At 41.7% G+C, this 14,395-nt stretch overlaps 1 protein-coding gene across 2 annotated transcripts in view; it reads left to right on the top strand.

Moving 5' to 3' along the window:
• Positions 1-1,331: 1,331 nt before the first annotated feature.
• LOC137369829 (1-phosphatidylinositol 4,5-bisphosphate phosphodiesterase gamma-1-like) overlaps positions 1,332-14,395 on the top strand; it is a 205,868-nt gene continuing 192,804 nt past the window's right edge. For both annotated transcript variants that reach the window (XM_068031407.1, XM_068031406.1), the window contains exon 1: positions 1,332-2,092. In XM_068031407.1, coding sequence (XP_067887508.1) covers positions 1,873-2,092 — 220 coding nt within the window. In that variant the 5' untranslated portion in view covers positions 1,332-1,872. The remainder of the gene's footprint in view (positions 2,093-14,395) is intronic.

Here is a 14,395-nt window from a genome sequence, read left to right as displayed (position 1 = left end):
CCCCTGAAATAATCAAGTGTGCCAAGCCTGCTATACTCTCAGCACACCATGAACTGCTTTGCTGGTGCTGGGATGAGGGAGCAGTACCACAGGACATGCGCAATGCCAATATCATCACCCTCTATAAGAACAAGGTGACCCCGGTGACTGCAACAACTACCGTGGAATCTCCCTGCTCAGCATAGTGGGGAAAGCCTTCGCTTGAGTTGTTTTAAACAGACTCCAGAAGCTGGCTGAGCATGTGTACCCTGATGCACAGTGCGGCTAACAGCATATAGGTTAAACAAAAGTCAGTGTGTATTATATAATAGCAGCTCCATAGCAATCTTCTCATAATAGGGCCTGATGAAAGGTCATCTGTTTATCTCTTCACAAGTGTTGCCAAACCTGCTGAGTGCTTTACAGTATTTTCTGTTTTTATTTTTTGTAAGTGTCAGCTTACCTCTTTATTTTTCGTTTGCATTTCCCCCCTTTGATAATTTCACTGCATCTTACTATTTTCAGAGTAGTATTCCCTCTTTCCATGGGGAAGGCTAAGAATTAAACTTAAGAATTAAAGAATTAAGAATTGTTGTGTTTAGCAACATAATCATTCATTGAAGATTTATTTCGCTTTAAAGAGTGTGTTTCTAATTTCACTAGAAATACTGAACACTGGGGCTTGTCATAAACGACTTTACCGTGTTTGTACATGTAGAAATTCTTATGTTGCGTGGTAATTATTGTAAGGCAGTGATGATGCCTCCGAAGATGGGACTATATGTCACAGGTATGGCCCTCTTGTGTTCAGTGCCCTCTTAGTGGCTCGTAATCCCCAGCGAATCCTCATAAATTATTGCAAATTTATTTTTGATATGTTCTTTTTTCTAATTTCTCATTTCTTTATCTTTGCGTTTTCTCTCAGTTCTTTATTTGCTGTCACCTCTTCCCTAGTTATATCTTTTACATTGGCTCTCTTCCCTCAGTATCTGTCTAATTTCAAATTGTTTTCTATCCACCATAACAAGTAACTGCACTCCAAAAGTAATTCAATTTGGAGACATGTGTTTGTGATAAGGCACCTTATAAATGTAAGTATTATATAATTATTATCCCTTACTGCCTGCCTCTCCGTTCTATCCTAGCCATTTGCCAATTAGTTGTCCGACTTAACATTCGTTTTTGCCTATTTCTCTCTTTCCCACCTTTTCAATCCTCTCCTATATATCTTTATTCACGCTTTTTCTCTAGATGTCGCTGTTTTTCATTCTTTCCAACACTTTTTCCCCCTCTTTCTTCCACCCCTTTCCTCCCCCGAGCCTGTAATATTTCAGATTCCTGTCTGATCTCTTTCCGGCTATGTGTGTATGTGCTGTTTCCTTTGGGCTCGGCTCTGCCTTTCGACCGTGTCGATCCCACTTGGACTAAAACTGACAAAAAGCAAAAAGAGGAGAATTTATATTATATGTGTATATATATATATATATATATATATATGTGTGTGTGTGTGTGTGTTTGTATGTGTGCGTGTTAGATATATATATCTCCCGAAGTACTCAGCCATCTTCAGTGCGTCTACCAGTATAACAGAGGATTTGACAGAAAGGGGAAGAACGTCCAGACATCCAGGAAACAGGCAAGGATCCAATACTGCATCATTGGAGCAATTTCACGGGTATTTTTTCCATGTTTAATTGTACGACTATATATTAGAGGAGGGAACCCCACTATCCGCTTACTTACCCTGGCCAACTGGAGACTGGTTTGCAGCGAAAAATAAAGACAGGGAAAAGGGGCAATTTTCAATTCTAACTATTTTCGTTGCTGTTCAATCAAATCGGGTTTATTTACTTTTCTTAAATTAAAAATAATCTCTTGGATGATGCTCTGAAGATGTCAGTGTCCAGAGTCGGTTTTCCAAACGGATTTTTGCTGGAAGATGGGAGGATGGAGGCAGAAGTTAGCAGGATCATACGAAACTTGGAGCTGGGAACTGTCATGACTTTATATTATCAGAAAAAATCCCAGCGACCGGAGAGAAAAACTTTTCAAGTTAAACTAGAAACCAGGCAGATCACCTGGAGCAGGACGTGCGACAAGATCGAAGGCGAAAGTAAGTGAAATAAAGAAACACTTGGAATGTTTGTAGGATGTTGGGTAGCAGCCAATCTGCAGGTATCAACCGTTTGAGGGCTGAGATGGAACATCAAAGCCAGAGAAGCTAATAATGTGTTCCCGAGTAGGACAGATACAGACTTTACACTGCTTAGTTTATTATTTTTTGTGTGATGATGGGATGTCACAATTACTAATATTAGACAGCCGACTGAATCATATAATTATATTCAGGGTGATATGGAATAGATATTATACTCTCTCCCAAATACATATATATATATATATATATATAATGTATGTGTATGTGGTAAATATGCACAGTATCATATTATGGTCTTTGCTAAAAATAGATATCAGTTCATTTCTCCTCTGAAGACAGAGATCCTGCCGGTTTACTCTGAATTAATATCTTAGGCAGTAAATGATTTTAGGCCATTGATTGCTCCTGCAATACAGTAATTTCCAGTTGTCCAATTTGTAAAGCTATATTATCTGATTTCAATCGATGGTATGTTTTTTTGGATGTCGGGGTTGGGCTTTAATTTTTTAAATTAGCACTAATTTGGAAAGGTTGTAACTTTCAAATAGTAGATCCCAGTAGAATTTAGAATTCCTTTTTTCTGATTGAGCCTGCGGTACTGATTCAGATTTCCCTCCTCTTCTGTAGGGGTCAACCCTAGATGAACTAGTTCCACAGGCACTGATACCCACTTGGTATCACACCCGAGTGGCCATTCTTCAGTGTGAGCCCAGCTAGTTAATATCGGCAATGTATTCAACCACTGAGATCAGCTAACTCAGGGGAATTAGAAGATGCAAACCTTACATAGTCTTACATTGTATTTACGGCACAGAAACTGGTTATTCATCTCAACAGGCCTATGCTCCACAAAAGCCTCCTCCCACTCTCTTCATCTAATGCCATCAATGTATCCTTCCATTCCTTTTTCTCTCATGTGATTATCTAGGTTCCCCTTAAGTGCATCTATGTTAGTTGACTCAACTACTCTTTGTGGTATCAAATTCCACATTTTGGTTTCACCTGAGTTCCCTATCAGTGTCTTGTATTTATTTCTCCTATTTCTGGGCTCAGCTACTCATTAGATACACTTGCCAGGTAGTTGGGAGAACTGGATTCATATTTCTGAAGGTTTTTTTAACCTTCGGTAACCTATTGCAGCACCTGTCCATGTTTTGCCTACAATAGGCAGAACGGTTGCCTGAAGCCAAACCTAATTGCAAATCAAAATGTTAAAGCTGGAGCCGTTTGGATTCATAAGTAGTTCTCAAACTCATCCAGAGAATTTATTTAATTAATTAGTCAATTATTATTAATAATATGTATTAAAGCACATTATTATGGAGCACTGAAACGGAATCTAGGGCTAGAAGGATTTCACTTCCTAGTTAGTCAGCTGTGGATTACTGTCAGCATTTATTGGGTTGATAAACTATGTAAATTCCTATCTGACAAGTGACATTTATCCCTCCATCTGTCCTTCAGTGCATCTCTACCTTTGTCCCAAATCCTTCAGTGCATCTCTAATTTTGACCACAATCCTTCAGCGTATCTCTATCTTTATCCCCAGTCCTTCACTAGCACTAACAAACGTCCCTGCCAAGATACTGGTCCTGGCCTTGTTGAGGTGCGACTCATCCAGCTTGTACAGGTTCCGCCTCCCCCAAAACCAGTCCAAATGCCTCAGGAATCTAATGCCCTCCCTCCTGCACCTGTTCTCCAGCCACACATTCCACTGTACTATTCTCCTATTTCTGTACTCACTAATGTATGGCAGGGTGAGTAATCAGCAAATTAGTACCTTTGGAAGTCCTACTTTTAATTTCTTTTCCAGCTCCCTGAAATCTTCCTGGAGGACCTCATCCCTCTTTCTACCTGTGTCATTGGTACTGATATGGACCATGACTTCTGGCTGTTCATCCTCTCCCCTCAGAACGTTCTGCAGCAGCTCAGTGACATCCTTGATGCTGGCACCAGAGAGGCAACATAACATTCTGGAGTCATGACTGCGGCCACAGAACTGCCTGTCTGTTCCCCTAACTATTGAATCTCCTATCACTATTGCTTTTCTGACTTTCCTCCTCTCCACCCATACACACCTGAGCCATCCAAACAGCTGTGGCTTTGGGTCTGGCTGTGCTTTCCAAAGGTACCATCACCTTCACCAGTATTCAAACTAAACTGGTTAGAGAGCAAAATTCACTTGGGGATCCCTGCACTAGCTGTCTGGTCCTGCTTGACTGTTTGGCAGTCACCCATTCCTTCTCACCCTGCGCTCTTTTAAGCTGGGGGGGATCATCCCTAGTATCCATGTAGCTGTCAGCCTCGTGGATGCCCCGCAGTGACACCAACTGCTTGAGTTCCGAAACATGGAGCTTGAGCTCCTCCAGCCAATGAAACTTCCTGCACATGTAGTTGTCCAGGACACAGGAAGCTTCCTGGAATTCCCACATGGCATAGGATATGCATTCAGTGGGACTAAGGTGCCCTGCTATGCCTCTATTTATTAAAATAACTAAACTTAACAAAAATAAACTAAAACCTTATTAAATAAAACACAGTCACCAGCTACTTACCAATCAGCACCTTACCCTGTGCTGACATCACTATTTTTTTAGCCTCGCTCCCTGATGCTCCCTCTGAGCTCCAGCCACTCTGCTGCTCAACTCCTGACTCCTTCAGATCCATACTCTTACCTCCAAGCTGATGGGGAGAGTTCAAGCTAGCTTGGCAAAGGAATGGAGACCTGAACATAGATTCAGAAGGAAGAGAAACAATGCTGGAAATAGAAGGCAGAAAATTAGTAAGCGAGCATGGAAGGTCGAGGAAACATAGGCTAGAAAATAGATAGCAAAGGAATTGTTCAGTGATTTAGTGGTATATACTAGAATGCAAGTGAATAAGGCTAGTGAATAAGGCAGGCGAGCTGAGGACACAGATAGACAATTGGAAATATGATATCATAGCTATTACCGAACCAAGGCTTAAAGAAGGACAGGAATGGCAGCTCACTATTTCTGGTTACAGGGTTTTCAGATGGGATAGAGAGGGGGGATGAAAAAGGAGAGCAGGTTGCAATCTTTGTTAAAGAAACATCACAACTGAGAGGAGGGATGACACTCTAAAAGGAGCACCAAATGAGGACATATGGGTTGAACTGAGAAACAGTTCTATAGACCTTCTCCCCCAAACAGTCAGAGGGAGACAGGCAAATTTCTGAGAAGCGCAAAAATAACAGGACAGTTTAGTAGGAGATTCCAACTATCGTTAAATTAACTGGGGTAAAATCAGTCTGAAAGTTATAGAAAGCACAGAGTTCTTAAATTGCATTCAGGGGAATCTTTTTAGCCAGTATGTAGTAAACCCAACAAGAGAAGGGGTAGTTCTGGATTTAGTTTTAGGGAATGAAGCTAGGTAAGTGGAAGGGGTAAGTTGGAGTGCATTTTAGTGGTAGTGACCATAATTCATAATTCAGTTAGATTTAGAGTAGTTATGGAAAAGGATAAATATGGACAAAGAGGATAAGTTTTGAATTGAAGAAAGGCCAATTTTACTAAGCTGAGATGTGATTGGGCAAAAGTGGATTGGAAACAGATACTTGAAAGTAAATCAGTGTCAGAGCATTGGGATGGAGTGCAGTGGTCCAAAAGACTTGCAGGTTGATAGGTAAATTGGCCATTATAAATTGCCCCTAGTATAGGTAGGTGGTAGGGAAATATAGGGACGGGTGGGTATGTGGTAGGAATATGGGAATAGTGTAGGATTAGTATAAATGGGTGGTTGATGGTCGGCACAGACTCGGTGGGCCGAAGGGCCTGTTTCAGTGCTGTATCTCTAAACTAAACTAAACCTTCGAACTGGCAATTAGAAATGGGCAACAAATGTTGGCCTTGCCATGGATGCTCACATTCCATAAAAGAATTTTAAAAAGGCCTTCAAAGAGGAGATAAAGACAGTTCAGAAAAAATGTTTCCACAAAGAAAAAGGGTTAGACTCCCAAATCTAGACCCGCACAGATATCAAAAACATACAGAGTAGTATAAGGCAAAAAAAAATGCTTCTGTCAGCTGCCATAAGCTCAATACTGCAAAAAGCCTAGAGTATAGAAAGTGTAGGGGTGAAATTAAAAAGGAAATTAGGAAAGCAAAGAGAGGGCATGAAAAAATATTGACGATTAAAATAAAGAAAACTCCAAGATGTTTTATAAATGCAGAAGGAGCAACTAAGGAAAGAGTAGGGGCAATTAGAGACCAAAAAGGTAACTTGTGTTTGGAGGTGGAGGATGTGGGTATGGTTCTTATTTATTTTTCTATTTAGAGATACAGCACTGAAACAGGCCCTTCGGCCCATCGAGTCTGTGCCGACCAACAACCACCCGTTTATACTAACCCTGCAGTAATCCCATATTCTCTACCACCTACCTACACTAGGGGCAATTTACAATGGCCAATTTACCTATCAACCTGCAAGTCTTTGGCTGTGGGAGGAAACAGAGCACCTGGCGAAAACCCACGCAGTTACAGGGAGAACTTGCAAACTCCACACAGGCAGTACCCAGAATCGAACCTGGGTCCCTAGAGCTGTGAGGCTGCGGTGCTAACCACAAAAGAGGAGAATGAAACAAACATTGTAGTTAAGGAGGAGGAATGTGAAATATTGAATGGGTTAAACATAGTGAGGGAGGAAATATTAAAATGTTTAGCATTCTTGAAAGTGGATAAATCCCCAGGTCCGGACAAAATGTATCCCAGGCTGCTAAGAGAAGCAATGGAAGAAACAGCAGAGGCTCTGATCGTTATTTTCCAATCCTCCCTGGCTACAGTGTAGTACCAAAGGACTGGAAGACGGCAACGTTATACCACTGTTTAACAAGGGAGGAAGGGATAGCCCGAGTAATTACTGACCAATCAGCCTAACTTCAGTGGTGGACAAATTATTCGAAAGAATCTGAGAGACAGTATTAATCATCGTTTAGAAAGGCAGAGATTAATCAAGGACATTCAGCAGGGATTTAAGGATCTAACTTGACTACATTTTTTGAGGAGGTAACAAGGATGGCTGATGAGGGTAGTGTGTTTGATGTAGTCTACATGGACTTTATCAAAGCTTTTGAAAAGGTTCCACATGGCAGGCTGGTCAGAAAATTAAGAGCTCATGGGATCCAAGGGAAAGTGGAAAGTTGGATCAAAAATTGGCTCAGTGGCAAGAAGCAAAGGCTTATGGTCCACAGGCGTTTTTATGACTGGAAGGCTATTTCAAGTGGGGTTCTGCAGGGCTCAGTATTGGGTTCCTTGCTTTTTGTGGTATACATCAATGATTTAGACTTAAATGTAGGGGGAATGATTAAAAAGTTTGCAGATGATATGAAAATTGGCCATGTGGTTGATAATGAGGAAGAAAGCTGTAGACTGTAGGAAGATATCAATGGACTTGTCAGGTGAGCAGAAAAGTGGCAATTGGAATTCAATCCAGAGAAGTGTGAGGTAATGCCTTTGGGGAGAACAAACAAGGCAAGAGGATACACAATAAATGGTAGGATACTGAGACGTGTAGACGAACAGAGGGACCTTGGAGTGCATGTTCACAGATCCCTGAAGACAACAGAACAGGTAGATAAGGTGGTCAAGAAGGCATATGGGATACTTTCCTTTATTAGCCATGACCTAGAGTAAAAAAGCAGGGAGGTTATGCTAGAGCTGCATAAAATACTAGTTAGACCATTGCTAGAAAACTGCTTACAGTTCTGGTCACCACTTTAGAGGAAGGATGTGATCGCATTAGAGAGATTACAGAGGAGATTTACAAGAGTGTTGCCAGGAATGGAGGACTTTAGCTATGAGGAAAGACTGGATAATCTGGAACAGAGGAGGCCAAGGGGAGATTTAATTGAGGAGTATAAAATTATGAGTGTCATAGAGTGGATAGGAAGGATCTATTTCCATTAGAAGAGAAGTCAATAACCAGGGAGGCATAGATTTAAAGTAATTGGTGGAAGTTTTAGAGGGGTGTTGAGGTATAATTTTTCACCGAAGGTGGTTGGGATCTGGATATCGCTGCCTAAAAAGGTGGGAGAGGCAGAAACCCTCATCACGGTTAAAAAAACATTTGAATATGCACTTGAGGTGCCATAACCTACAGGGCTACGGACAAAAAGCTGGAAGGTGGGATTAGGTTGGATAGCTCTTTTTTGGCTGGCATGAACATGATGGACTGAATGGCCTCCTGCGCCCTATATCTTTCTATGTTTCTAAATCTTTTTATGTTTCAGTATATTGCTCCTTTTTCTCCAATCCTTCAATGTCTTTGGCTCAATCTTTAATCTTTTAGTGCTATTTCCCATTCCCAATCTTTGATCATGCCTCTCCCGTCTTCAGTCCTTTAGTTAGTCTGTCCCTCTGTCTTCAGTGTATCTGATACTTTGAAACTAATTCATCCATGTATCTCTCCCTCTGTCTCTAATGCTTCAGTGCTTCCCTTCCTCTGTAATTCTTGTATATCTCTTGCTCTATATGTAATTCTTTACTGTAATTCTCTATTTGTCTCCACCTCATCGCTGTCTCCTTCTCCAATTTAATGTAGGACCTCAATGGTAGCAATCTCAGATTATTCCTGGTGTCATATGCTCAGTCAGTTAGAGAAAGACAGGTTAGATAATCAAGATGTGGCTTAACAGATGATATAGAAAAGCGCATTTGAGATTTCTGTGACTTTGGAATGAGTTCCAGGAAAGGTGGAAGCTCAACAGATGGAATTGACTTTACCTAAGCCAAACAAGTATTAAAGTTCTTGTAGACGGGATTTATTCTAATAAGGCAGTTGTAGCAGCAAATTGGAGACTATAGCAGAGGGGTTAAAATAAGTATAGCAAAGAGGCAGTTCAGTGAAAACAGTCAACTCAACTCTACAGCTCAGAAGGACAGCAGGTGCATGGGAACAGCACCATCTCCAAGTTTCCCTCTGAATGACACATTATCCTGACTTAAACATTTGTCAATGTTCCTGGGTACTGGGACTCCTTACCTAACAGCACCATGGGCATACCTTCACCATACAACTGCAGCGTTTCAAGAAAGCGGCGTATCACTGCCTTTTCAAGGGCAACGAGCAATGGGCAATAAATGCTGGCCTTTCCAACGACACCTAAATTCTATGAATGACTAAATTTTAAAAAAAGCTCAAAGTGCAGTATGGAGAAATGTTAATGAAAAGGATAGTAAAAAAAAGAATAATTAAAATAAGTGGAATAGGTACTGAGGAGAATGAATGGATCAGAGTTAGAGTGTTTATATAGAGATGTGCAAAGTATTACCATACAAAGTACAAGGAATATAAGTATTATAATTATATTGTTAATAGTCGTTTAGTAGTTCAGAACTTGAGTATTGCTGAAGATCGAGATATGTTGTCGAAGCTTTTATTTTCAGCAATACTCAAATTATATTGTAATAAAAGTTCTGGAACTAGAAACATTATTTACAATTTCCGGCTATTAAACTTTCAGACGATGCAGAGAAGGAAAAAGAAAAAGAGATCTTGTTGAATGACGGAGCAGGCTCGAGGGGCCGAGTGGCCTATTCCTGCTCCTAATTCGTATGTTCATATGTTTGCAGATAAATGACCAATTAAACTTATTTTTTTAAGTGCTGCTAGTTGAGCAGATGGCCAGGAAAATCCTTGATCCTCTTTAGATAGTGCCATGGAAACTGTTACAATCAACTGAGAGAGTTTAATATCTCATTTGAAAGACAGCACCTCCAAAAATGCAGTACTACCTTGGTACGGCACTGGATTATCATCCAGGAATATATGCTCAAGTTCCAGAATGGGTCTTTAATCCACAGAACTTCTAACTCAGAGGTGAGATTACTACTACTGAGCTAGCATATTGGCATAAGGGGAGAAGGAATGGCCTTATTAATTACGGCACAATCACCTCTTCAAAATCCACTGTTTCTCCATCTCCATCTCCACTCCTTCTCCAAGTCTGTCTCCAATTGTTCTCTTATACCAAATGGTGTACATTTAATTTTTTTGAATAGTCTCCACAAGTTACATTTCAGTATAATGTTGTGAACTATGTGTGAAGTTGATTTAGAAGAGTTCAAAAAAATTGTGCTCTGGAAGAAGTATGATTAAAACATAACAGCAGGGCACAATACATGTTCCATAAGGGTGGTTTGCAATAAAGCAAGACAGCAGGACAAAACATGTCAGACAGACCTGTTACATTAAAGCATGACAGCAGGACAATGTGAGTCACAGGCATCACAGGCAGACCTGTTACATTAAATTGTGAGCAAACCTGCGCATATCACAGATGGACTTCTAAATTAAGGAAAGAACAGGACAACCCACATCACAGACAGCTCAGTTCCGTTAAAAATGGTACAGCAGGACTACAACAACTTATACTTATATAGCACCTTTAGTAGTAGTAAAACATTCCAAGGCACGTCACAGGAGCATAATCAAATAAAAATTGACAGCAAGCCAGAGAAGGAGACACTAGAACAGCAACCAAAAGCTTGATCAAAGAGGTCGGTTTGAAGGAGTGTCTTAAATGAGGAGAGAGAGTGGAGAGGTGAAGAGGTCTGGGGAGGAAATTCATGAGCTTAGGGCCTAGTTGGTATGGCTGCCTATTGTGGGATGAGGAAGTGGGGGATACACACGACAGTGGATGCCATAGACAAACCTGTTTCATTACAGTGAAGCATGATATAGTTTTCAATTAACAAGCCTTGGTGATAAGATAAAGCATGATAGTAATCACCAAGTTGAAAAGAGTATGGGAGAAATGGGATGAATCAAGAAGTAGTAGCAAGGCGACTCCAAACTTGGGTCTATGTAGCCTCCAGATTATCGAATATGACTGCTCCAGTTTTCCATTCCTAAGAAATGATGAGTTAGACTAGAAGACAGTGTGTTGACTCTCTATTTCAAAAAAATGAGAATACAGAGAGAATGCAGAATAACAAATCTGAGAGGAACGTGAAAGGGGAGTTTGGAGAAGCAATGGCTATAGTAGTACCACTAAAACACCTTACTAAAATACATTAAATACCAATTTAAACAATAAAACAAGCTAGTAGGTGTTATGGTACAAGTGTTGACTCTTTAGGGAAGACTGGATGACTGCCAGAATATTACAGGGTAGTGATTAAGGCAGTTCAGATGACACTGTGAAACATGAGAGTAAAAACTCAATCAGTTCATTCCTCTGCTGAACCTGGAGAGTCATATTAGATGGTGAGATACAGAGGAGATCAACATCTTCCAAATAATAGATATATGCTGTAATTTTACAAACTAGTGATCCTAGAAGCATTTCCATTCCTCTCACCATCCCATTCTCATTTCTTCTATTCTTCTGTCGATGACTCTCCTTGCAATGCTCTTCTGTCTCTTCCATTGTTCCTCAGCTTTCATTTCTCCTCTACCCATCGTTCTGGCTGCCCTCAGTGTCCTGCTCCCCTCTCCCTCTTCTTTTGAATCTTCTCTTTTGCCCTCTCTCTTCCCCTTCATTTTTCTCGCCGCTGTAGCTCTAAACTTTCTAGTATTTTTATTAACACATTATATTACCATACTGGATCCACAGCCAGCCTCCTCCCCATCCCTAACAAAAACATTTGGATTTATAATCAGACAGGAAATGATATGTCAGTACACAGTAGAGTTAGGATGACAAACCAGGTCTTAGTAAATATTAGCTTATATCAGACCTTTGCTTTCGCAAGCAATGAGATTTGGGTGTAGTTATATTTGCTTCAATCCTGTCTTTCCTGAAGTTCCTGATTCTAAATATAGAAATAGTACACAAAGGTTATGATGGTAAGAGAGGATGTGACTGAATTATATAACAAGCAAATACGCTTATGAAGACAAATAAAATCCTAATCATCAACCGAACCTCTTACTCAAATTAACAACTCTACGCTCCACAACTAGTAGTAACTCAGCTTATCTATTCAAATCAGCATAGGCAGCCCCATCAAATCTAATGAGCAATTCCACTTCTCTGCATTCTAACAATTCCAGCCCCACCTACTCTAGTTAGAAATCCCAACCGACTCTAATTTATAACCCTAGCCTCACCTACTCTAATTAGTAACCTATCTCGACACACTTTAATTAGTAATTCCAGCCCCACCTACTCTAATTAGCAACGCCCCTTTCCTGCACTCTAATTAGCAACATCACCCTAACCTATTCCAATTAGTAACCACACCTACCCTAATTTATAATCCAAGCTTCACCTACTCGAATTAATGACCCCACCAGAACTCTGGCAGGAGACTGATTTAATGGTTTGAATTTTCAGGACCGAAAGCGAGAGGCCACCCTTCTCCAGTGGGCGGCGGGACCCTAGGACAGCATCTTGCTGACAGCAGCCAATTAAGAGACCGCTGCCGGAGCTGATGTCCAATTGATGACAGTGGCCCGCACCCAAGAGCTGCCGGCCCAATCAGAGGACTGGCAGCTCAGCAGCACTGCCACTAGCAGTGGCAATTGCTGAGGCTGCATGACCAGGGAGAGGTGAGTTTGGTTGGGGGAAGTCGAGGCCAGGGGCAGGCCTTGGTGATCGTGGGGGAGGCGGGGAGATGGGGAGGCAGGGAGGTGGTCGGTCATGGTGCACTGGCAATGCCCATCAAGGAGGGTCCCCTCCTGCCTGGAACCTGCTGAGTGGCCACCAGGGTTTACATGGTGGTCTCCCCACATGGTGGTAGGCCCTCCTAATGCAGACAAAATACACACGGCGGCAGGCAGTGGAATATGGAATATGGAAGCAATATGCTGTGGCAGCAGGAAGACATCGGGCTCCCCTTCCAATACCTTCTCCCACTAGATTGCCAGCCTTCCGTCCTCTCAGCCTGACTCCAATGGACTGGGAAAATTCAACTCAATGCTTCATCCAAAAGGTGGCACCAACAACAGTGCAGCACTCCCTCACTACTGCACTGGAGTGTCAACATAATTTTGTGCTCTGGCCTCTGGAGGGATCTTGAACTCACAAACCTCTGACTCAGAGGGGCAAGAGTGTTACCACCTAAGCTACAGTTAATACTGAAAAAAATTATCTGAAAAAACATTTGTGCCACTATCTCTCATAGCAACAACAAAAATTTGCATTATATAGTGCCTTTAACATAGTAAAATGTCCCCGTGCTACACAGGAATGCAATCAGACAAAACTTGGCCCCAAAGCACCAAAGGATACAATAGGATGGATGGCCAATAGCTTGGTTAAAGACATATGTTATAAGGAGCATCTTAAAAGGGGAGTGAGGTGGAGAGGTTTAGGGTGGGAATTGCAGAGCTTTAGGTCAAGGCAGCTGAAGGCATGGCCACCAATGGTGAAGTAATTAAAATCGTGGATGCACAGAAGGCCAGAAATGGAATGGGTGCAGACTTTGTGGGGAGTCGTCAGGCTGGAGGAGGTTACAGAGATAGGAAGGAGCAAAACAATGGAGGGATTTGAAAAAAAGGATGAGAATTTTAAATTTGAGTGTTGTTGCTGGACCGGGGTTCAATGTAGGTAAACGTGCACAGAGGTGATGGGTTGACCGGACTTGTTACGAATTAGGATACAGGCAGTAGAATTTTCAACCATGCAGGCCAGTCATTTCTAAAAGAACTTGGGCTTGCCTTCTCCTGCTCTTCTGCAGATTGTATACTTCACCTTGGCCTAGTTTCTGAAATTTGCAGCTATTTGCAGATATGCAAATTTTTAGACCTCTGCCATTTGGAAATTAATTCAAACAAAGAACAAAGAACAGTACAGCACAGGAACAGGCCATTCGGCCCTCCAAGCCTGTGCCGATCTTGATGCCTGCCTAAACTAAAACCTTCTGCACTTCCGGGGCCCATATCCCTCTATTCCCTTCCTATTCATGTATTTGTCAAGATGTCTCTTAAACGTTGCTATCGTATCTGCTTCCACCACCTCCCCTGGCAGCAAGTTCCAGGCACTCACCACCCTCTGTGTAAAGAACTTGCCACGCACATCCCCTCTAAACTTTGCCCCTTTCACCTTAAACCTATGTCCCCTAGTAACTGACTCTTCCACCCTGGGAAAAAGCTTCTGACTATCCACTCTGTCCATGCCGCTCATAACTTTGTAAACCTCTATCATGTCGCCCCTCCACCTCCGTCGTTCCAGTGAAAACAATCCAAGTTTATCCAAACTCTGCTCATAGCTAATACCCTCCAGACCAGGCAACATCCTGGTAAACCTCTTCTGTACCCTCTCCAAAGCCTCCACGTCCTTCTGGCAGTGTGGCG

The sequence above is a fragment of the Heterodontus francisci genome, chromosome 5 (assembly GCF_036365525.1).
Source record: "Heterodontus francisci isolate sHetFra1 chromosome 5, sHetFra1.hap1, whole genome shotgun sequence".
Classification (NCBI taxonomy): domain Eukaryota; kingdom Metazoa; phylum Chordata; class Chondrichthyes; order Heterodontiformes; family Heterodontidae; genus Heterodontus; species Heterodontus francisci.
This window is presented reverse-complemented; position numbering and strand designations above follow the sequence as displayed.